The sequence below is a fragment of the Monodelphis domestica genome, chromosome 1 (assembly GCF_027887165.1).
Source record: "Monodelphis domestica isolate mMonDom1 chromosome 1, mMonDom1.pri, whole genome shotgun sequence".
Lineage (NCBI taxonomy): Eukaryota > Metazoa > Chordata > Mammalia > Didelphimorphia > Didelphidae > Monodelphis > Monodelphis domestica.
Window position 1 is genome coordinate 467,693,030 of NC_077227.1, and position 24,238 is coordinate 467,717,267.

Consider the following 24,238-nt stretch of genomic DNA (forward strand, 5'->3'; position numbering starts at 1 on the left):
TTCATAGTGAGACAGCTACTTTTGTGATATAGGTTTTCAATAGTTGCTTTTAAGGACACATTATTCACAGGAATAATAAGGTTCATTATAAATGGTTTTAGATGTGATTGATCCAAGATTAGTCATATACACATCACATCTACACTGACTTCTGGAAGCATATCCCATTATGTATCAGTTCCTTAGGGAAAAGCCCACACTGCCTTGTTTTTCTATGGTTCTGGATGGTCTAATCTTCACTTCCTAGCACATCTGTCACCAGAACTCTTAAAACAGTATCCATCTTCATCTTGAGGTTAGTGGACTAAGTAGTTTAAACATAATAGTTTATATATATATATATAATATAACATAATAGAGGACTGGATGAATATCACCCTCTCCCATTCTGTGGGGTACTCACAACACTAACATTTATGTTTTGAACTATATTATCATTTATTTATTATGTTTTTGAGTTACTAATTTTTTTGAACTGTATCTATGTTCTCTCTTGAACTTAAGTTCTGCAGGACAGCAAGGACCATTTTCCATCTTCCCAGCACTAGTAAAGTGCTGTCTATACCAAGTGTTAAGGGAGTATTTTTTTTCCAAAAAAGAAGTCTAGGATTTTTCCAGTTTATGTTCCTTTTCTCAAGTTTCATTGGGAAATAGGGGTGGAGGCGTATGCTCATTGTTATGGGCAGGAAGGATATCCTTGGGGTTCAGGAAGGATACCTTTTGCAAGCATGCAAGACTCAAAAACTTAGCTTGAAAACAAAAAAGAGATTTATTAATTTAGAAAGTAATGTTGAGAGTGGCCAGGAGGATAGCAAGATAGAACAGCAAGATGAGGAGCAGTTCTTTGGGAGGACAGCATGAAAGGAAAGGCTATTCCGTCCAGATAACATCAGTTCAGGGGATTTTATACTTTTTACAATAGAGTTAGTCACTCAGGCATGAGGTGGGGTGATCATACTGGGTTCTGCCTGGGGGAATAAAGATTCCTTAGTTTTAGGGAACAAACAGATGTCTGATAGGATCGAGGTGTGGCTTGAAGGTGCATCTTTTTGTCCATCTAGAGGATGATCAAAGGATGATAGTCATCTTAGGACCCTAGAGGGGTCATTGGGTCAGAGTCACAAGGATGCAAGGGCAAGAGAATTTCCCTGATAATAGTTGGCCTGCGTTTCTGGGGTACAGTGCCCATGTCATCTCCCCCCTTCCTAATATGTAAGGAAAATTCCTTCCTAATATGTAAGGGAAAAAGGGACGGCAGTCTGTCTTCTGTAACTTCTTCACCACTGAGAATGGGCGTAGAGATGTCCCTGCCTACCCCTTAGGAGAGAGAGAGGTATTGACTGTAGGCTGTGGCCAGAGTGTCAGGCTGGGATGGTTGCCGAGGTTATGGTGGAATCCAGCATCTGGGTGACTCCCATGAGTGCTTTTACCCTAGAAGCAACTAGAGAGATGACAAGGTTAAAAATACAAGGTCCACATATCCCACAACAGGGGAGTAGCCAAAACTGGAGTGGTTGCTAATCTCCTCAAAGCCTCAGGTCTTGGATACACCTCAGAAGCACTGAGACCTTGGGCTAGAGGCCTGGGGTTCCCTCCACTTTGGGGGTGCTTCATACAGACCCAACAGTTAGAGGGACCTACTTTGGCTACTGGTTCCCCAAGCTGAATCAGAGAATTATATGTCCGGCTGGCTTGGTATGTACAATTTAAAATACCAAAAAGGACAAAGAATGTAAGGAAAGAGATAATCATGGCTAGAACAAGAGAGATTTAAGATAACAAGGAGTAGGGGATGGAGCTACTAATTCCAAAGTGTTCTTATTTGGGTCTTTCTGCGGAAGAGGAATTTGAGATCTTCCAGTGGCTCACAGGAATAAGTGGCTTCCGTACCCCCTTCACCACCTTTTTCTGGAGGGATAATACGAGAGACATGAGTCCATGTATTCTGCCCCTCTAATTTTACAGCTGTAGGAGTGGACAAAATAACCCTATGGGGGGCCTCCCATCGGGGTGTTAGGTGGTTTGATCCATTCCATGTCTTCAGATATACCAAGTCTCCTGTTTGGGCTGGGTGGAGAGATTCCTCTGTATCCTCTGTGGAGGGTTTGGGGAGGATCTGATTAGCGTATTCTCTCAGAGCCTGGTGGATTGGGCCAAGTTGTCTAGAGAACCGAACAAGGCTCTGTACTTCTGTGTCTCTTGCAAGGTGGCAAATGGGTGAAATTGATCTGCCAATCCTCACCAGGTGATTCCCCTCTCCTTTGGACGGGCTTATGGAGGGGAGGTGGCCTAAGAACTCCAGTGCTGTTGGTTTGGGCACAGAAGGCACAAGATCTGTAGATTTCCCGGAAATGCCTTTGCCTGTGAAAAGTGGCTTTATCGGAGTGGTTAGTGCTTCTCTGCCCAAGTGTGTGGAGTTATGTAGTTCCACAACCAGCTTCCACATTAGGTTATTAGGGAGGAGCAGAGGTCCAGAGGGAGAGCGCCACCACCCATTCTGTTCAAGGGTGAATCCCTGAAGTTCTGCCTGTGCAATTTCCTCCTCAGTGTATGAGGGAGAAATGCCCTTTGGTATTGTGGGGTATTGTGGAGTTAGGGTCAGAGCAGTCAACGGAATGGCTCTTGAGGCCTCTTTGGCAGCTAGGTCTGCCCTATGATTCCCTCGGGCTATGTTGGAGGCTAGACCCTGATGTCCTCTGCAGTGAATGACAGCGATTTGGCTAGGTAAAGTGACTGCTTCAAGTAAACTCAGGATTTCTTTCCCGTGTTTCAAGGGAGAGTTTTTGGTAGTTAATAAACCTCTTTCTTTCCATATAGCCCCATGAGCATGCAAAACATGAAAGGCATATTTTGAGTCCGTGAAAATATTTGCCTTTTTCCCTTCAGCAAGCTGCAATGCTCTTGTGAGGGCGATCAGCTCTGCTTTTTGTGCTGAAGTCCCTGGGGGGAGTCCCTTTGCCTCAATGGTGGCTGTCTGCGAGACTATGGAGTACCCCACTTTCCTTACCCCATTCTCCATAAAGGAGGACCCATCTGTATACCAGCTGACCTCTGCCTCAGGAAGAGGAGGATCTTTAAGGTCTGGTTGGTTAGAGACAGTGTGGTCTATCAATTCCTCACAGTCATGGGAGGAGGGGTCTCCAGGAAGAGGGAGGAGGGTAGCTGGATTTAATGTCCTGCATACCTTCAGGGTAAGGCCCGATGTGTCTGGTAAAAGAGCCTGGTACTTAGTGAGCTGGCCCCCAGAGAGCCATCTGTGACCTCTAGCTTCCAGAATGCTGAGGACACAATGAGGGGTCAGAATTTCTAAGGGTTGACCCAGAGTTAGTTTGAATGCCTCTTCTGCCATGAGGACCCTGGCAGAGACTGCCCTCAAGCATGGTGGCCATCCCCTGCTAACTTAGTTGAGTTGTTTGGAAAAGTAAGCAATGGGGCGGAGGTCAGGTCATAAGTACTGTGCTAGAACACCTAGGGCAAACTGCTTTCTCTCATCGGTAAATAAGAAGAAAGGCTTTTCAAGGTCTGGAATCCCTAGGGCTGGAGCGGAAGAAAGCCGGGTTTTTAAAAGTGAAGAGGCCTGTTCCTGGTCTCCCCCCCCCCAATCTAGGGGTTCTGAATCGGGCCCCTTAGTGGCTTCATAGAGAGGTTTTGCAATGATCCCGAAATTAGGTATCCAAATATGGCAAAACCCTGCCATACCCAGAAAAGTTCGGAGCTGTCCTTTGGTAGAGGGGGCTGTAATGGACAGTATGGCCTGTTTCCTGTCTGTGGTCAGGGAGCATGAATTTGGGGTTAGGGTGTGTCCCAAATAAGTTACAGACTGGGAGACAAGTTGGGCTTTAGAAGCAGAAACCTTGTAACCCCGTTCTCCTAGAAAAGTTAGGGTAGAAATGGTGTCTGTGATACAGGCAGCCTCAGATGGACTAGATATTAAAATGTCATCAACATACTGCAAGATTGAGCTGCTCGTGAGTCTCAGGGCTCTAAGATCTTGAGGACAGCCCCAAAGTAGTGGGGGCTGTCCCTTAATCCTTGTGGGAGCATGCACCACGTGAACTTATGGGGTCGGGGATCTGAGGGAGAAACCCACTCAAAGGCAAAGAGGAATCTGCATTTTGGGTGCAAGGGTATGCAAAAGAAAGCATCTTTCAAGTCAATGACAGAGAACCAGAGAGTTCCCTTTTATCTTAGGATTGTATATGGGTTTGGGACAATGGGGTGAACAGAAATTATTGCTTCATTAATATGCCTGAGATCTTGAACCATACGCCAGCTCCCATTTGGTTTTTTTACTGGCAGAATGGGGGAAGTGCAAGGTGAGGTGCACTCTTCTAAGAGGCCATAGGCTAGGAATTTATCTATGAGAGGTTGTAATCCTTCTCTGGCCTCTGGGGAAAAGGGATATTGCTTCCTGTGCGGGTAAAGGGAATTAGGCTTGAGGCTTATCATTACTGGCTCCACCTGGATGGCTCTTCCCAGTATGCCTTGATCCCAGAAAATGGAAGGCACCTTCTCCCAGATTTCTAAAGAGATTGTTGCAGGCTTATGCAAAGCACTGTTTGGAGAGTTTGGAACTGAGATAAGCGAAAATTGTGAGCCTAATTTCTTCATAATGTCCCTGCCCAGTAGAGGACATGGAGAGGAAGGAATAACTAGGAATATATGTTGGAATAATTTGTCTTCATGGGCACATGTTAGTGATGCCGTCTCTCTACAGCTGAGAGTCTTTCCCCCAACTCCAATTACCTTGTGCTGTGAATAGAATGTAGGACCATTGTAAGTTTGGAGAACAGAATATGTAGCTCCCATATCAATTAGAAAGGTAACTTTCTTACCTTCAACCTGGAGAATAACCCTGGGTTCAGCCATGGTGATGGAAATTGGGAGCGCACAAATCCTAGGGCAGCCCTATTCCGAGTCCTCAGGAGACTGGAGGTCAGGAACGTGCCTCTGGGGTCGCTGGGGTCTCTGGTTGGTGGGGCACTGCCGTTTCCAGTGTCCCTGTCGGCCACAGGTTAGACACAGAGTGGTGGGCGGTCTTCCCTTCGAAGGACAGTCCTTCGACCAGTGTCCATCCCATCCGCAGGTGTAGCAAGAGCCCTTTGGCCTCTGCCCATAGGTCAGAGAGGTGAGAGCTGCCATGAGGAGTTTCTCACATCTCTGTCCTCCTGTCTTGACAAGGTCTCTGTTGTGAAAAAACCTTAAAAGCAGCATCCATGAATTGATTAATTGGAGTCTGAGGTCCCAGATCCAGCTTTTGCAGCTTTCGCCTGATGTCTGGGGCTGACTGCCCTATAAAGTGGAGCCTTAAGATAAGTGCCCCCTCATCAGTGTCTGGGTGGATGTTGGTATATTGCTTCATGGTTTCCACTAATCGGGACAGGAAGAGGGCTGGATTCTCCTCCTTTCCTTGAGTGATTTCTTTGAGCTTATTGTAATTCACTCGCTTTCTAATCCCTTTCTGCATGGCCTCAACGAGACAATCTATCATATGGTCTCTCCTAAGTCTGTCCCTTTCATTCATATAGTCCCATCCAGGATCTTGCCCTGGGACTGCGGTGGCACCAGGAACTCCTTCCCATGTGCAAGTTAGGGCCTTCTCATCACCTATTTCTACAGCCAAATCCCAGATCTGTTTTTTCTCATCTGGGGTGCAACAGGTGGAGATAATAATATGCAGATCTGCCCAGGACAGGTCAAACTGCAGGGTAAGGGATTTAAAACCCTCAATGAATTTGGTATGGTTCTCTGAGTAGTGACCCAATTTCTCCTTCATCTGGGCTAGATCAATCATAGAAAAGGGAACATGTACCTGAGCCAGCCCATCTGTCGAGGGTACCTCTCTCATAGGGAGGAGGGGAGCCCTGTCACCATAGCTCAGTCTGCTCTGGGTGTGGAGTGGGCTTGGTTGAGGAATGGGCAAGGTAACATTATCCTTATGCAGTGGCAGGTACAAAAGGATATTACGGTTGGGAGTAGAGAGAGGAGTGGTCTCAGGCTCTGACCCCCGAGAGTAAGGCAGAGGGTTTGGAGCCGAGGGTTGGGGAGAAGAACTAGGAGGATCTGGAGGGAATTCTGTAGTTGAAGTTAGTTTGGGGGGAGGGGAAGGCCTTGACTGCTCCGCAGCCAGCGTAGGAGATGTTATCTCCCTACCCCTCACAGAAGCTAAATTGCTTGGGAGAGCTAAGTCATCCAGAACATCCTATTGGGGACTATCCCCAGAAGGGGTCAGTAAGGAGGTGGCAAGGCCCATGCGACATAATTGTCTTAGCTCAGGATTCTGGCTGAGTTTAATGAAAGTGGAAATGTAGGGAATGGCTGCCCATTTCCCTTCCCTTCTGCAGAATAAATCCAATTGTCTGATGGTGTTATAATTTAGGGTACCATGGCCATGTCACTTGATTACCAAGGATGTAATGTGGCCAGACAGCATTACAAAAAGAAATTAGTTGCTTTTTCTTTAAGCTGCTAAGTGCCATTTTTTCCAATTATTAAGTATACACCCCAAAGGGGAATCTCCGGGTATGCTCTGTCTCTGTCCCATTTAGATGCAGAATTGGCAGATTCCACACCGAGGGTCAACAACTGTGAGTCCACAGACGTTGCCCGACCAAGAGCACTCAGTTTTAACACTGAGGCTAGCACTCAGTTGGAAACTGAGGCGGCAATACTTCCCACACAACTTAGAACCGTCTTCCAGTATAATGGGGAGCCGACAAATAGACCCCAAACTCCAGCAGCCAGACTGATCTGGGGCCAATGGGAGAGAGAGCACAAAAGAGTTCCCACAAAGATATCACCCAAAAGATGGGGGTTTCAGGAGTCAAAGAAAAGTCTCCTTCCTACCTGAAAAGCCATGTCCTTTTGGATGATCCGGGGTAGTAGCTTTCAGGAGAGCCAAAAACCATGTTGGTGCCAAAATGTTATGGGCAGAAAGGATATCCTTGGGGTTCAGGAAGGATACCTTTTGCAAGCATGCAAGACTCAAAAACTTAGCTTGAAAACAAAAAAGAGATTTATTAATTTAGAAAGTAATGTTGAGAGTGGCCAGGAGGATAGCAAGGTAGAACAGCAAGATGAGGAGCAGTTCTTTGGGAGGACAGCATGAAAGGAAAGGCTATTCCGTCCAGATAACATCAGTTCAGGGGATTTTATACTTTTTACAATAGAGTTAGTCACTCAGGCATGAGGTGGGGTGATCATACTGGGTTCTGCCTGGGGGCATAAAGATTCCTTAGTTTTAGGGAACAAACAGATGTCTGATAGGATCGAGGTGTGGCTTGAAGGTGCATCTTTCTGTCCATCTAGAGGACAATCAAAGGAAGATAGTCATCTCAAGACCCTAGAGGGGTCATTGGGTGTTTTTAGGCTCAGAGTCTCAAGGATGCAAGGGCAAGGGAATTTCCCTGATAATAGTTGGCCTGGGTTTCTGGGGGTACAGTGCCCATGTCACTCATGACTACATGGCCTGGTTCTGTGCAAGATAAGGCAAAATTTTCCCCTACTTAAGCCCTGGGACAGAGTCAAGCATACAAGACAAAGGGCTGGCTTTGGCAAAAAGAATCACTTCTTCAGAAATTGAAGTGAATGAAGATGACAAAAATCACATATTCCAATGTATTTGCTATATCCATTCCAAACTCCCTCCCAAAGCTTCCCTGTAAAACACTCTACTCCAGCTAGACTGGTCACTTATGTGATCTTGGTAAGGTATTTAAAACTCTCTGGGCCTCATTTGCAAAATTAGGGAGATGGAACAGAGCAGTGATGGAGAACCTTTTAGAGATGGAGTGCTAGGCCCTGCCCCCTCCCCAGCCCTCAAACAGAGTGTAGTGTCCCTCCCCCCAGACTACATACTGTGCCCCACCCCCCACCAAGTGCCAGGAGCATCCTGCCCCACTTTACCCCACACAGGGGAGGGAGGAAGTGCTCCCATTGGGCTGCTGGGTAGAGGGGAAGGGAAGTGAGGAATATCCTCAGCTAGTATAGAGAGGGGTAGGGGAGTGGTCCAAGAGCTCTGCTCAAGGGCCTGTGAACTGCCCACCTTACCCTCTGTGAGCTCCTATTGGGCTGCTGGGCAGAGGGTGGGGCATGTGAAAAAATGTCAGGCTGGTGGAGAGGGTGAGGGGAGCAGCTCCTCCCCAGTCCTTCTGACTTTCTAGTACCCAATTCTGTATGTTTGTGTGTTTGGCGAGGGGGGCAGTGTGTGCCCACTGAGTGCTCTGCATGCCACCTTTGGCACCCATGCCATAGGTTTACCATTACTGGCCTAGAGTCTGTGGACCCCTCCAACACTAAATGTATGATGCCATTAGTTTCTGGTTGTTCCTCAAATCTGTCCATCAGCTGTATCTTTGCTCATTGTTCCAATTTTTAATGTCCTTTTCCCTCTCCAACTATTAAAATTTTAGTCTTCAAATTCCATCTCAGTGAAGCCATCCTTGACCTGATTAGCCCAGTCCACAGTCGCTCTCTCCTTCCTTTTAATTCTACCACTTAATATCTATAAGCATCATTAAATATTTAACTGCATTTTGTACTCTTAGTATTCAATGCAGCTATGTAGCACAGTGGATAGTGCAGGCCTGGAATCAGAAAAACTCTCTTCTTGACTTCAAAACTGACTTCAGACACTAGCTATATAACCCTAGGCAAGTCACTTAACCCCATTTCCTTTATTTCCTCATTTGCAAAATGAGCTGGGTGAGAAATGGCAAATTACTACATTATCCTTCTCAAGAAAACCCCAAATGGAGATATGATTGGGGATGTAGACTCTAAACGATCACCCTAGTGCAATTATCAATAACAGGGAAATAGGTCTTAATCAATGACACACATAAAACCCAGTGGAATTGCACGTTGGCTGGGGGGAGGGGAGGGAAATAACATGAATCATATAACTATGGAAAAATATTCTAAATTAATTAATTAAATCAATTTTTTTCAACAAAAAAAAGAAAACCCCAAATGGGGTCATGAAGAGCTGGACATGACTGAAAAATAACTAAGTGATTAATGACTTCTCTTAAGAGGTAAGCTGTGGTTCAGTAGTTAAAGAGCACTGGACCTGGAGGCAGGAAGACCTACATACAAATCCAACCTCATACATGGCCTGACTATGTGACCTTGGGTAAATCACTTAACCTCTGTATGTCTAGGAGGCAAGTAGGTGGCTCAGTGTTTAGAGTGCTAGACCTAGAGTCAGACACTTCCTAGCTATGTGACCAAAAACAACTCACTTAATTTCTGATTGACTGACAAAAAGATCCACTGGAAAAAGAAATAGCAGACCACTCCAGTATCTTTGCCAAGAAAACTCCAGATAGCAGGAATCCATGGGGTTATAAAGAGTTAGACACAAATGAACAACAAAACTCTTAGTTTTTTGGCTATTTCCATCCACCCTTCTTTCCTTCCCTTCTTAATCTAGTAAAAGCCCTTTGAGGGCAAAGATCATGACATTTATCTTAATGATCATCTTCATGGGGAGCCAAGATGGTGGAAAAGTACACAGACCCAACTGATAGTTATGAAATTACCCTCCCAATGTCTATGATATAATGCCTCAAAATGAATTTTGGAGTAGCATGACCCACAAAAGATAAGGTGAAATAAATTTATAACCCAAAATAATTTAGGCCAGCACAAAAGATCTAGAACACCAGAGTGGAATGGAGTACAAAACAGCACACCAAGGCAGGCCCTACCAAGGCAAGGGGCCTGCTGGCAGCTGAATTAGCAGCAAAGATTTCTAGAGTTCTCAGCCACAGATGGTACTGGGGGAGAGGGGCAGGGATTGGACAACCGCTCAAAAGGAGATAAAGGGGTCCCTTTGCTGGCTCTGAGTGCAAGACTTTTATCACATTGCTATGTGCAGATCCAGGTTATAGTCTTGGGTTAGGGTCTCAGGGTGAGAAGGAACACTATCACACATCAGTGCTTGTGGCCAAAGGGAAGCAAGGGACTCTGGTCATAGTTCCATGGCAAAAAAAGACTGCTTGTGGTTTCTCACAGACCAGAGCACAGCCTGGGAGAGACTATTAAACACACTGCTCCTTACATCGTATCACTTTGGAAGAACTAAAAGCAGATAGAACTCCAGAGTCAGTTCTGAAGGCAATTTCACACAAGAACCCAAAGCTTGGAACAGTACTCCCTTCAACACAGAAACAAATCCCAAATTAAACATTTTTTTTAATTAAAAGAAAAGGACTGGAAAATGAGCAAACAACAACAACAAAAAGAAACAACATAGAAAGTTATTTTGGTGACTGGGAAGACCAAAACACAAACAAAAAAAGAACAAAGTCAATAATGCCACATCCAAACTTCCAAGAAAAATATGAATTGCTCTCAAGCCCAGAAAGAATTAATGAAAGAGCTCAAAAATGATTTTTTTTTTAAAAATCAAATAAGGGAGCAGCTGGGTAGCTCAGTGGATTGAGAGTCAGTCCTAGAGGTGGGAGCTCCTAGGTTCAAATCTGACCTCAGACACTTCCCAGCTGTGTGACCCTGGGCAAGGCAAGTCACTTCAACCCCATTGCCTAGCCCTTATCATTCTTCTGCCTAGGAACCAATACACAGTATTGATTCCAAGATGGAAGGTAAAGGTTTAAATTTTTAAAAATTTAAATTTAAAAAAATCAAATAAGAGAAGCAGAAGGAAAATTGGGAAAAGAAATGAAAGTGATATAAGAAAATCATGAAAAAAGGGTTAACAGCTTAATAAAGGAGGCAAAAAACATATGGAAGAAATTAATGCCAAAAAAAAAGAATAGTTCAATTGATAAATGAAGCACAAAAATCTAATGAAGAATTTCTTAAAAAACAGAATGGATCAAATGGAAAAAGATATTTAAAAATGTACTGAAGAGAACTTAAAAGATAGAACTGGTCATATGGAAAAAGATCTAAAAATTCACTGTGGAAAATAAATCTTTACAAAATAGAACTGGTCAAATGGAAAAGGAGATAATATGGGCTGATATGTCCCACAGATCCTGTCAAATAGCTCTAAACAATCAAAAGAACATAGAAACAATAACTAGTTGATTAGAATGGGGTTGATTTTCATATTTGACATATGGGCTGTTTAGATTCACAATTATGAGAAAACTTCTCACATCAATCTTTAGATATAACATTGGTCCTTGGTTGTGTAAATCTTGAAATTTCTCAGACTTGTGAATGTTAAAAATTTCCCCATCGGGGAATTCTCAATTGGAACAATTCCCTACTGGGAACATTCCACATTTGGATGTGAGAACTCTACTTGGATCAGAAATGGGAGGACCTCTACTCCACCTGTACTTAGGACTGCTTTAGGGGAAAAAACTCTTTGCTAAACAATGAGGGTACTTGGGCCCATACTTATAGTGAGGCAAAAAGTTCTTTAAGCCATGCCTATTTTTAGAAGTAATACAAAAGGGTGCTAAGTACCTATTAAAGGTCAGGCAACTTGTAAACTTGCCAGGAGCAAAGAGGTGAAAACTTATTCAGAAGTTTTTTCTGGTTCAAACTTACTAAAGGGATTAGTCGACCCAGCAGTGAATTCAGGATGGGCTGTCCTTTAGAAAATGTCTATTGTGATTGGTAGATGGAAGAACTTAGGGGAGATGACATAGGAGAAAACCCCCTATATAAGAAAAAGCAGAATCTCTTGAAAACAATCTCTTATGAAAAATCCTTTTGGAGGATCTCTTGAGAGAGGCTCTGGAGAAGGGAAGCTCTTGGAGGACAATCTCTAAGGAGGTCTCGCTGGAGCTCCTCTGAGGGGATTCTGTCCCTCTGGAGGCTCTTGAGAGAGGCCCTTTGAAACAGTCTCTGGCTGGAAGGCTCTTTGAGGAGGACTCTGGCTGGAACTCTCTCTGAGGAGACTCTGTCACTAGAATCCTTGCTTAGACTCACCTTGTGGTGAGTGATAAAAGACTGACTGACCGATTCTCTCTCTCTTAAGACTCAGGTCTAGGCCATATTGGCTTAAGGCCCTTCATACTTATTTCCTTTTTCTCTCTTTCTCTCTTTTCTTTAATTCCTCATTGTATAATTAATTAAATTCTCTATAAAACCCAGTTGACTTGGGTATATTCATAATTGGGAATATTTCCCTGGCGACCACCTTATATTTGATTTAAAACAAGACACTGTAGTGAAAATATATTTCCTGCGGTCACAATTTACTCACCCACTCTTATATCTACTACAATTTAAGTCTTCCACTATTTTAATCACTACAGTTTACAACCTCAACCATTTTAACTATTATAGTTGGAAGTCTCTGGACAACAAGCAAAAGTGGTTTAGTTCCCCAATCACATAGGACTAGGTTCAAACAATTCTCAATTTCCACATTCACAGCTTTTCTTGGAGTTTCCACAGAATAAGACAAAAGTTATCTAAAGTTGCTCCATGGTATTTAACATATCATTGGCATCCCATTTAGATTGAAGTTTGCTCCCTTAGAGTGAGCAAACAGTGAACCAGGGGTAAAGTCAGGTAGACCTTCTGTTAAGTGACGTCAGTTCCCTAGAGACACAGGGTAACAACTGCCCAAACAAGTGACTCCTTCCTTAACAACTTAGCAAGATAAAAAACATTCCTGAGAACTCCTCTTACTCTTGCACACTCCTACCTTTTTCATTCTTTACTATCTCTTTCTACCTTTACTTACTATACCTTCTTACTTTACCTTTATTACTTACTTACTACACTAGCTACTTGCTTCTACATTCTCTTATAATAAAGCTATTTCCTTGGAATAGAGTCAGTTGAATCATAAATCAATTCTCTGAACAAGACCCCATAAGAATTAACTCCATCAGAGGTACAAAAGCTCACTCAAGAAAATCATGACTTAAAAATTAGAATTGGGAGAGTGGAAGCTATTGATTCCATGAGACATCAAGAAACAATCAGTCAAAAGAAGAAAATATGATATATCTCACTGGAAAAAAAACTGACTTGGAAAATAAATCCAGGAGAGACAATTTAAGAATTATTGGATTACCTGAAAGCCATGACCAAAAAAAGATTTTGGACATCATCTTTCAAGAAGTTATCAAGGGAAACTGTCCAGGTATTCAAGAACCAGAAGGCAAAACAGAAATTGATAAAATCCACTGATCACATCCTGAGATACCAAAAGGATAACTCCCAGGAATATAATAGTCAATTTCCAAAACTCCCAGGTCAAGGAGTAAATATTGCAAACAGACAAAAAGAAACAATTCAAGTATGATAGAGCACTGTCAAGATTTCATAAGATTTAGCAGCTTCTCCATTAAAGGTTCAGAGGACCTGAAATATGATATTTCAGCAAAGGAGCTAGGACTTCAACTAAGATCCATTTACCCAGCAAAATTGAGCATAATCCTTCAAAGAAAAAAGATGGGTATTCAATGAATAGAGAACTTTCAATTATTCCTGATGAAAAGACCAGAGCTGAATGGAAAAAAACTGACTCTCAAATATAAGACTCAAGTGAAGCATAAAAAAGGTAAACAGGAAAGAAATATCAAAAGATATTCAATAAAGTTAAACTGTGTACATCCCCTATAAGGGAAGATGATCCTTGTAACTCTTAAGAACTTTATCATTATTATGGTATTTAAAAGGAATATACATACAGAAGGGTGAGATAAATATGAGGAGATGATATAAAAAATAAAATTAGGGCATGAGAAAGATGAATATATTGAGAGGAGGAAGGGAAAATAGAATAGGGCAAATAACTGAACATAAAAGAGGTATGAAAAAGTTTTTACAGTGGCAGGGAAGATGGGGGAGGTGGGGAAAAGAGCATATGAACCTTACTCTCATGGAAATTGGTTCAATAAAGAAAGAACATATACAATAAACTGTGTATAGAAATCTACCTTACCCTACAAGAAAGTAAGAGGAGAAGGGGATGAGAGAAGGGGATGAGAGAAGATGAAAAAGAGGGCAAAGTGGGGGAGGTAGAGGTTGGAAACTAAACAGGGTGAAATAGTATGGAGAATAATACATAGTAATCATAATGATGCAATAATGTTTTACAAGTCTAATAAATGCCTTATTTCTCAAATAGAGAAATAAGTTGAATATATAAGACTGCAAGTCATTCCACAATTGATAAATGGTCAAAGGATAGGAACAGACAGTTTTCAAAGTAATTAAAGCTCTCTAGTCATGCAAAGAATGGTAAAAAAAAAAATCACTATTATTTTGAGAAATGCAAGTTAAAACAACTCTGAGATACTATATACCAATTGGATTGGCTATTATTGTAAAAAATAGACTCAAATTCAGGACTCCAGTCCCCAGAATCCTTTGCTCCACTTCTCCAGAGTGCTTTGTAATCTCACTGAATTCTCAGGTGGGCCGAGATTGAGAAGGGATTTAACCTGATTGCAAAGGCTTTTGTGGTCTTTTGGACTTCCGTTTTGGAGCAGACATGGCTCTTTTCATAATGTAGGTGAGGTCTTGTCTAGGCCTCTCTGGCCTAGGCACGTGTTTCTTATTCTGTATTTTCTTTAATCCTTAACCTTAAATAAACCTCTAAAATATGATACTCCTTGCAGAGAGAAACTAATTTCTACCTGCCTCAGTCTCCCCTAAATTTTAATCTTTACAGTTTGGCGACCTAGCGGGAAAACTAAATACTCTCAATCTTCTGAATCTTTTCTGATCTTTAGTTCAGTTTTAATAGCTAGTGCCTAGAAATTTTTTTTTGAGCCACATTTCTCTGGTCAAGGTTTTTTTTTTTACCCTTGCAAAGCTGCTGCTCGTTCCAGCCATTAGATAGCTCACAGGCTTGCTCCGGACCTGTTGCGTTTGCCGCCCACCTGGCTGCAAAGTTCTTCCTGTTTCTCCTGATGCTGCTCCTGACCTCTCTCTCGCTCACCTGGTCCCTGCTTAACCAAGATCTCGACCACCTGGTGACCTGCCTGCAGCCCCAGATCCTGACCTCTCTCCATCCTCACCTGGTACCAGCCCTGCCCACCCCGGCGGCCCTCTCGGGCTCTGGCTCCTGCTCCTGGCCTCTCACCTGGTGCCCAATCTCCCGGCCCTGCCTGCTTGTTTCTGTGCCCCAGACCCACGAGCGTGACCCCAGCTGGCTCATCACCCAGATCCTTGGAGCAGATCGCTCAGGACTCATTTCTACCAGCTGGTAACTATTGGCCACGTGGGCAGATGGTAGCAGGGGAGAGAGAAAAGAGAGGAGAACAAACAGACTTTTTCAAGCAGGAACTTAAAAACATGGCTATTTTACAAGGATGTCTTTTAATTCCATTGATCCTTTTATTGACTTCACCTGCATGTCAGGGAGAAGACTCAGCTAACTTTGGGGAGGCAAATGGGTGGCTCAGGGAACTGAGAGCCAGGCCTAAAGACATGCGGTCCTGGGTTAAAATCTGGCCTCAGATACTTCCCAGCTGTGGGGCCCTGAGCAGATCCCTTAACCCCCATTGCCTAGCCCTTACTACTCTGTCTTCAGACAATAGACATTTAAATGGATAATTAATTTTAAAAAACACATCTAAGGAACTTACAGAGGTTATATTTTAAGGCATTTCAGACTCCAATGGTTTATAAAAAAAATCTTTGTATTTCTACTGCATTTTTTGTTTAAGGTTTAACTTTGTGATTTTAAATTCATATATTACTGGATTCAATATTATTCTGTTATACTGTTCATTTAATGTACTGAGTTTTAAAATTCTGTTGCTTTTCCCCTATAACCATATTGAAAAAATTCATAGGTTAATTAAGCCCATATATGAAAAAACAGCTTTTCTATTTTGACTTTGTAAATTGTCACATAGAGGATAGATGGACTTCAGAACTGGTTACAATTGCTACAACAACCTTTGAAAAATTTTATGTGCTAAATATCTCAACTGATTTTAAGGGTTTTTTAAATATCATTTTTGGAATTTTTTAAACAATCTCTGGCTTTTTTGCCTGTCCCTACCATGAGGTAAGGCCCATAGCTGAAGTGAAATATATTTTATAAACCCCAACCTTCCCACATGTGAATGGAAGTTGGGAAGTTAATCTCAAGGCATTTGTACCCCTAAAAAGCCTCCAAAAAAAGAGCACCCCTTTATTTATAGTCTTCAGCTCACTATTTTACTTCCACCAGAATGATATATAGATTTCTTGATTATGTTCTAAACGCAAAATGAGTTTTACTTTGTTTAAAAATATGTTTATTACCAAGGTTGAAAGATTTGCTACATTTGTAAAACTTGTGACAAATATCCATCAATTCAGAGGTTTTAAAAAATGCCATACAGCAACTTATGTGAAATATGAAAGTGTGCTTGTTTGCTATTGTAATTAATTGAGCTATTGAGAATTTTGGGGATATTGATATCTACATATTTGTACTACTGTATTTTTAAAGAATGAAAAATTGTTACCTTGTTCAATTCATTTGCATTCACTCACAGTGATCATGGCCAGATACAAAGAGGAAATGGATCTCATTTTTGGTGAGAAAGCCTTGTATTTTATATTTTCTTAGCTGACACAGAGTGTCAATGATTATAAGCTATATTTTTGAATTTTTAAAGCTCTTTTATTATATTTTTCTTGCATGTGCAATATACTATTTGTTTTTCTCTCCTTTTATATTTGAAGCACATGTCACCAGCATTAAGATTTTCTTTAACTTTTTGACTTTTCAGTAATATAAGTTTAAAGATACATTTGCCAATGCATACCCCAAAAAGCTTGTGACTATAAAAACGATGCCACTAATTATTTAAATAATGGGACTTTGCTTAATGATTCTGTCTGATTCCAGGAAAAGATATACACAACAGAGCCATTGCACAGGGCCTAAGAAAAGCCAATCCAGGATGGATTGATGTACTTCTAGGCCAAAACAAAGGTCTTGAACCTAGTGTGAGACTTGGGGTTGCGACACTTGACTTATGTTAAGTTGTAGGCCTTCCTTGTGTCCATACTCACTCTGAAGATACTCACAGACGAGTATCCCCAAAACCTTGGCTCCTATAATCTGGTCCCCTTTTCTGCCTCTCATAGTGTGGTAACTTTCTGTAGTCCTGGCTACTGACTGGGTAAATGCACCATTGCTTCAATCATTTTAATTGGGCCCTGATTCAAGGACCTGTTATAGATTTATTTTTCTTTTACTTGGAATTTTTACACATAAGACTTTGATAGTCTATATTTTCATCCAGAAATTTTTCTTTTCTTTTGGATTTTTCTGGTATCTTTTAATATCTCTTGCCATTTGATTCATATACCTCATACCTCAGCCATGCATCCCTAAGTGATCATGTATTTTTCAATCACCCACAACATGGGGAAATGTAAAAAAATATTATTATTTTAAATTGCAAAGTTTAAATTCCTTTTGAGAAGAATTTTAGGTAAAGAAGATGCTACCTCTCTGAATCCAGAAACTGAACTGTTGGAGAAGCCACATGAAGCCTCCAGACCACAAGCTGCACAAGATCAAAATGAACTTTGGGTGTGGTTGATTGAACATTTGTATGTACACTTTCATGCCAAAGGGGACTCCCCCCTAACTGGCTTTTTGTCAATGCATTCAGCAATTATTGATTTTATTCTTTTTCTCTTATCCTCAAATTATTGTAATCTTTAAATTGATTATGTTTTCATGATCCTTTGGGAAAAAAATTACTTTTTTTTCAAATGATCCCACCGAGAAATGTAAAAAATAGACTCGAATTCAGGACTCCAATCCCCAGAATCCTTTGCTCCACTTCCCCAGAGTGCTTTGTAATCTCACTGAATTCTCAGGTGGGCCGAGATTGAGAAGGGATTTAACCTGATTGCAAAGGCTTTTGTGGTCTTTTGGACTTCCGTTTTGGAGCAGACATGGCTCTTTTCATAATGTAGGTGAGGTCTTGTCTAGGCCTCTCTGGCCTAGGCATGTTTCTTATTCTGTATTTTCTTTAATTCTTAACCTTAAATAAACCTTTAAAATATAATACTCCTTGCAGAGAGAAACTAATTTCTACCTGCCTCAGTCTCCCCTAAATTTTAATCTTTACATTATGATAGAAAAGGATATTGACAAAGGGGTTGTGGGAAAATTGAGGGAGTAATGCACTGCTGGAGGAGCTATGAATGAATTTCATTATTTTGGAGAGCAATTTGGACCTATGTCCAAAAGGCTATTAAACTGTGTATACCCTTTAACTCAGCAATACCTTTAGTAGGTCTATATACCAAAGAGATCAAAGAGAAGGGAAAAGGACCATCTATACAAAAATACTTACTGCAGCTCTTCTTGTGGTAGCAAAGAATTGGAAATTATAGAGGACACCAATAAATAACTGGGGAATAGTTGAACAACTTGTGGTATGACTGTGATTGAATGCTATTATGCTGAAAGAAATAATGGAGAGTTTCAGAATAACCTGAGAAGACATATAAACTGATGGAAAATAAAGTAAGCAAAAACAGAACATTGTACATAGTAACAATACTGTAACAATGATCAATTCTAAAAGACTTAGCCACTCTGATCAATACAAGGATCCAAAACAATTCCAAAAGCCTCATGATGAAAAATGCTATCTACCTCCTGAAAGAAAACTGATGAACTTGAGTACAAATAGAAAGAAGCATGCTTTTTTCTTCACTGTTTTTTTGTGCCTTTTTTCTTTGAATCATGGCTAATATGGGGTGTATGGGGTGTTCAGGGAGGGATAGTATCTCTGGTATGGAGAGCTTGTCGTGCCCTTCTAGGGCAGCCCTCCAGCCTCTGACCCCCACCTGACACCCAGCTCTCACTTGTGGCTCCCAGTAGCTGCTATCATGCGGCAGTGGCCACACCCCGGGCAACGGCTTCGACAGGCCAGCTAAATCTTGTGAGGGTAGCTATCGGGTCATTGACCCCTGGTGAACCAGGGCCTTGCTCACCCAGCATGTGAAGATTGCTTCGGCGAAACAGACCAAAGAAACCAATAAGAAGGTTCAATGGCTGAGAGGGCGACGCAGCAAAGCACTGTGGAGTGCTCAGGGCGTGTTGGAGCACAAAAGACAACACGGCCATCCAATGCAGCTGAGGAAGTCTCCAGGTGTAATGACTTTTCGTGCCACTGGACCCAGGCTTCCAACGCCGAGAGAGTGGGACTGTCTCTGTGCATCGACTTTTCCACTTAAATCTCCTTCACGCACAAGTGTCTTTGTGCACACTCATCTATCTTAGATGAAAACGCACAAAGACAATCGTCATCCTCGGTTACCGAGAGACTACTACTACTACTACTACATGGCTAACACAGAAATATATTTTGCATGACTTCACATGTATAATGTGACCACGAAAAATGTGGGTTTCAAGACTGTGAATTGCCAAACTGTAAAGATAATTTTTAGTGTCTTGATTTAAATAAAAAATAAGTGGTTGCCATGAGAAAATTCCCAAATGTGAAAATACTCAAGTCAGCTGGCTTTTTATGGAGATTTTAATTAATACAAAAGAAGGAATTAAGGGAAGAGAGACAGAGTAAGAGGAAATAGCAGAAAGGGCCATTTGACCTAGGCCTGAGCCTTAAGAGACTAGTCAGTCTTTAATCACTCACCACAAGATTTGCCCCCCCCCACAGCGAACTCCAAAACTGAACTACAAACTCCAACCAGTCCAAACTCCCCCCTAAGTTCAGAGAGCCAGCAACTTTTAAGGAGAAATTTCTCATGTCACCTCCCCTAAATTTTCACATCTACCCATCACAATAGACGGTTTCCCCAGGACTGACCATTCTTAGTTCACATCTTCTTTTGTTCTCACCTTCTCTGGGTAGACTAAAACTTCACACCTCTTTTGCTAAGCTTGCCTTTTGTAAGTTGCTTGACCTTTTAGTGATTAATTTAACCTTTATAAGTGCTTAGCACCCTTTTGTATTAGATCTAAAAATAGACCTTGCTTAAGGTTCTAGCTTTACTATAAGTATGAGTTAGGGACTTTTTCATTGTTCCATCAGGAATTTACAACTTTATCTTCCCCTAAAGTATGCCTAAGTTATGGGTGGAGTAATGTTAAAATTCCCAATACATTCCTTATCAAGTACCTTCATTTGTTACAATAAGGGAATAGTTTAACCAAATCCTATAAGGTACAGTCTGAGCAGTTAAGATTCACAATAAATACTATCATACTGCTTGTATTCTTGATGTGTAGGGGATGATGGAAGAGGGAGAGAATTTAGAACTCAAAATGTAAAACAATTTTTAAAATAAACATTAAAACAATGTTTTTTTAACTTCCCTTTTGGAAGATAATCCTTATGGCTGCCAATGAAAAGCAGCACCAAGTAATGAAGAGTAAAAATCACAATCTCTTACTATCTCAGGTAACTTTACCTTGCCTAAAGTTGCTGACCTTCTCAGGTAAAGGTACAAAAAAAGTTAAAGAAAAAGACTCAAATGAATTTAATTATTTATTCTAAAACTCCCAAACACAATTCTTTCCAACCTACATGAGATTCAAGCAGGTTGGTCCAGCAACTTCTGTGGTAATTGGGAAAGGGAAAATTGGGTAAAGGATTTAACTTCTCCATTTGGCTTTCCAATGGGACTCTTCAATTCAACATGTCTCCTGGAAGGAACCACTGGAGAAGTTTCCCTAATTCTTAAATTAGTCTTGAATTATGTATCCACCATTTGTCTTAAGACAATCATTACAACTCCAAGTATAATAGAGATTCATGGTTTCATATATAATCTTATTTTCCTATTCTTACTTTTTTAATATGGAAAATAATCATATTTGCTCTTGTTAATCCAGTTCACAACAATTAAAAAAAAAATTTTTAACATTAAAAAACCTGGGTAAAGAGACTATTCTATTGGCTTTTTTGAGGTCCAGGAAGATTAAGAAAGCTATGAGCTGCCTTTTAGTTCAATACCCTGGACTAGCTATGTGACCTTTCTATGCGACTGGAGAACCTGACCCATATTACAGCATTCAGGGATTTTTTCCTACTGGGAGAGATGTCAGGTTTTGTGTCGCCCAGCTCAGGGGCCTAGAGATGGACTGAGGGTTACTGGAGAGAAAGAGCAGATACCAGAAGGATAGCACTAAACCAAAGGATTTATGGAGGAGGTAGGACTTCAGTGAGCTGGGGAACTCGGGGACAGTTTTTAGTTTTTGTCTTTGAATCTCCAGTTCCTGGCACAGTGCCTCACACAAAGTAGGCACTTAACAAATGCAACTCTGCTGCAGGGGCAGTCACAGGAGGAAATCCAGAGGAAATGCAGGTCAGAGAGAGCAGGTCTCCTGAAGCTGTGAAGGGTCTCCCCAACCCTCAGTGGAGCCCAGCCTTCTCTAGGTCCTCGGGCAGGATGCGGCCCTTCTTGCGAGCTTTGGTCTTGCGACGCTCTATCTTAGCCACCTTCTTCTTGCGCAAGTTCCGGCGCCTCTTGTCCTGTCGCTGCTGCATCTTCTCCACCACATGGGCCGTGCGCTTCTCCCACTGCCTCTTCCTCTGGGCTCGGCGCTTTTCCTTGCGCTTCAAGGCTGCCTTTAGAAGCTCCTCGTCATCACGGATTTTCACACCTTCGGCCTTGTACAGCAGGTTTGTCCACTTCATTTTGGTCTCCATCTCCCGTGCCTTCTCCTCATCCTGTTCTTTCAGCTCCTCCAGCTTGCTCTTGCGGGCCTGTACACGCTCCAACAACTGTTTGTAGTTCTTCCCTGTTAGAGGGGTCAGGTTCCCCTTCACTCGTTGCCGCTTCTCCTTCTTCTTTTGGGCCTTGCTGACTGGCCCCTCATTTACCTCCAACTTGTTGAACACCAGCTCAGTCAGACCCTGTGGATCCTGTTTTGGTGGCTCTGGTGTAGCCTCCGTGGCTTCACTTTTGGCTTCCTCCTTGGCCGCCTTCTCCTTGGCCCTGAGCTCCTTGCGTTTCCGCTTCTTTCTCTCCCGTTCCTGCTTCCTTCGCTGCCTCTTCTCCAATGCTGCAGGAGACAGCTCTTTGGTGTGGCCCTGGAGGGGTCAAATGAAAATGAGAATTCCAAAAATGGCAACAGGAAAGATCTGTGGACTGTTAGTTAGAAAGGGACTTAGAGATCACTTATTCTAATCCCACTACCTGACCAAAGATGAGATCAATAGAGTCTAGAGAAAGGAAAAGGCTTGTCCAAGCTTATATAGCTTGGATTCCTAACAGCAGGCTAGAAGCTAGATCTCTGATTGTAGCCCAGTACTCGCTCCTAGACCATGCCCTCAGTAGAAAATAATGGAGAATGAAGAGGACTCTATCTATACATCATTGTTATTCAATTCTAAGATTGCTTCATCCTCCTCTCTACTTCCTCCAATATCTCTTATCTATAAAACAAGGTACCAATCTCATGTAGCCTCTAAAGGTCTAGTTGGAACAGTAGAAAATAAGGGAGAATGAAGGGGACTTTATTTACATACCATACTTAACTCAATTCTAAAATTGCCTCCCTCAAAACAGGGGAGCATAATCCTGCCTGGAAGGATTGCTATGTGCCAATCTGATAGGCAGCCTGACTAGAGCAGTTGGAGAAAAATTAATCCATATAGAGAAACATGAATATTTATAATTTATATAAAGATCCTTTCATTTAAGCCAACAAAGTATTATTAATTATAATAATACTTTACACTTATAAGGACCTGGGTTGCTCTGTCCTTTCACCTCTGCCATTGACTAGCTATATGACCTCGAACAAGTTCCCTAAATTGTCTGGACGTCAATGTCCTCATCTGCAAAATGAAAGAAATGGACCTCCCTTATAGCTCTAAATCTATGAAAGAATACTGTACTTTAAAGTTTACAATGTACTTTCCATACATTGTGTCTTTTATGAGGTAGAAGCCACTAAGAGACAGACTCCAAGAGGGTAAATAATTTCCCCAGGGCCAGTCTGACAGGAGTCCTGAATTATGCTCTTCCTGGCTTCAAATCTCCTGCTCTATTCACTGTGCTAGGCTGTCTTTCAAAACAATGCTAAGCACAGTTTACACCTCCTTCATCTTCTCTTGGCAAGCCTTTTAAGACTTAGGATTATTGTTTTTTTTTTGTTTTTGTTTTTTTAAACCCTTACCTTCCATCTTGGAGTCAATACCGTGTATTGGCTCCAAAGCAGAAGAGTGGTAAGGGCTAGGCAATGGGGGTCAAGTGACTTGCCCAGGGTCACACAGCTGGGAAGTGTCTGAGGCCACATTTGAACCTAGGACCTCCCGTCTCTAGACCTGGCTCTCAATCCATGAGCTACCCAGCTGCCCCCAGGACTATTGTTTTTAACAACTAACCAAGGGATAGATTATATAGAAAAAACCAAACATTTTCTTTTCTCATTTTTGGTGTCCTAGACTAGACTCTAAGCTCCTTGAGCAAGAACTTTTTTTATCTTGCATCTCTCTTAATAGTGTAAGAGTTAAAATAGTTGAGGTCATAAACTGTAGTGATTAAAAAAATAGTGGAAGATATAAATTGTAGTAGATAAAAGAGTGGATGAGTAAATTGTGACCGCAGAAAATGTGTTTTCACTATAGTGTCTTGTTTTTAAATCAATATATAAGGTGGTCGCCAGGGAAATATTCCCAATTATGAAATATACCCAAGTCAACTGGGTTTTATAGAGATTTTAATTAATTAATACAATGAGGAATTAAAGAAAGAGAGAGAGAATAAGAAAGGAATAAGTATGAAGGGCCTTAAGCCAACATGGCCTAGACCTGAGTCTTAAGAGAGAAATCAGTCAGTCCTTAATCACTCACCACAAGATCTGTCCAAGCAAGGATTCAGAGGGACAGAGTGTCCTCAGACACTTTTAACAAGCACTTTTAACACATTTAACAAGCAAAAACAAAAAAATATAAACATAAAAATAAGACTAAAATAATAAAAATAAAGAACTATTTGTTGAATGAATGAAAGAAAAGATTCAAGGAAAGAATACCCAATAAAGATAACAGTTCCACCTGTAAGACCTAAGAGAAGTCCATGTCCAATAAGGTGTGAAATAGAGAGTGTACGCAGATATTAAGCCTACCTGACCACTGGCTTCCTGTATTTTTTCATGTAGCCGCTGACGGAGAATGTCAATGGCTAGGAAGGAGCCTGGCTTGCTGACAGGAACAACTGTCAATGAAATTGAGATAAGAATTACTTGAGAAAGAATATGCAGGGGGAAGCTAGATGGCTCAATGAATCTCTAGAGTGCCAGGCCTGGAGATGGGAGGTCCTTGGCTGAAATCTGGATTCAGATACTTCC

General features: G+C 41.7%; 1 protein-coding gene across 1 annotated transcript in view; it reads right to left on the minus strand.

Annotated features, from left to right (window-relative positions):
• Positions 1-750: 750 nt before the first annotated feature.
• Positions 751-24,238, minus strand: part of SURF6 (surfeit 6) — a 29,460-nt gene continuing 5,972 nt past the window's right edge. The window contains exons 4-6 of the mRNA XM_001371446.4: positions 24,017-24,105; positions 3,185-21,974; positions 751-1,441 (exon numbers count right to left, since the gene is read on the minus strand). Of these exons, the coding sequence (XP_001371483.2) occupies positions 21,294-21,974; positions 24,017-24,105 (770 nt within the window). The 3' untranslated portion in view covers positions 751-1,441; positions 3,185-21,293. The remainder of the gene's footprint in view (positions 1,442-3,184; positions 21,975-24,016; positions 24,106-24,238) is intronic.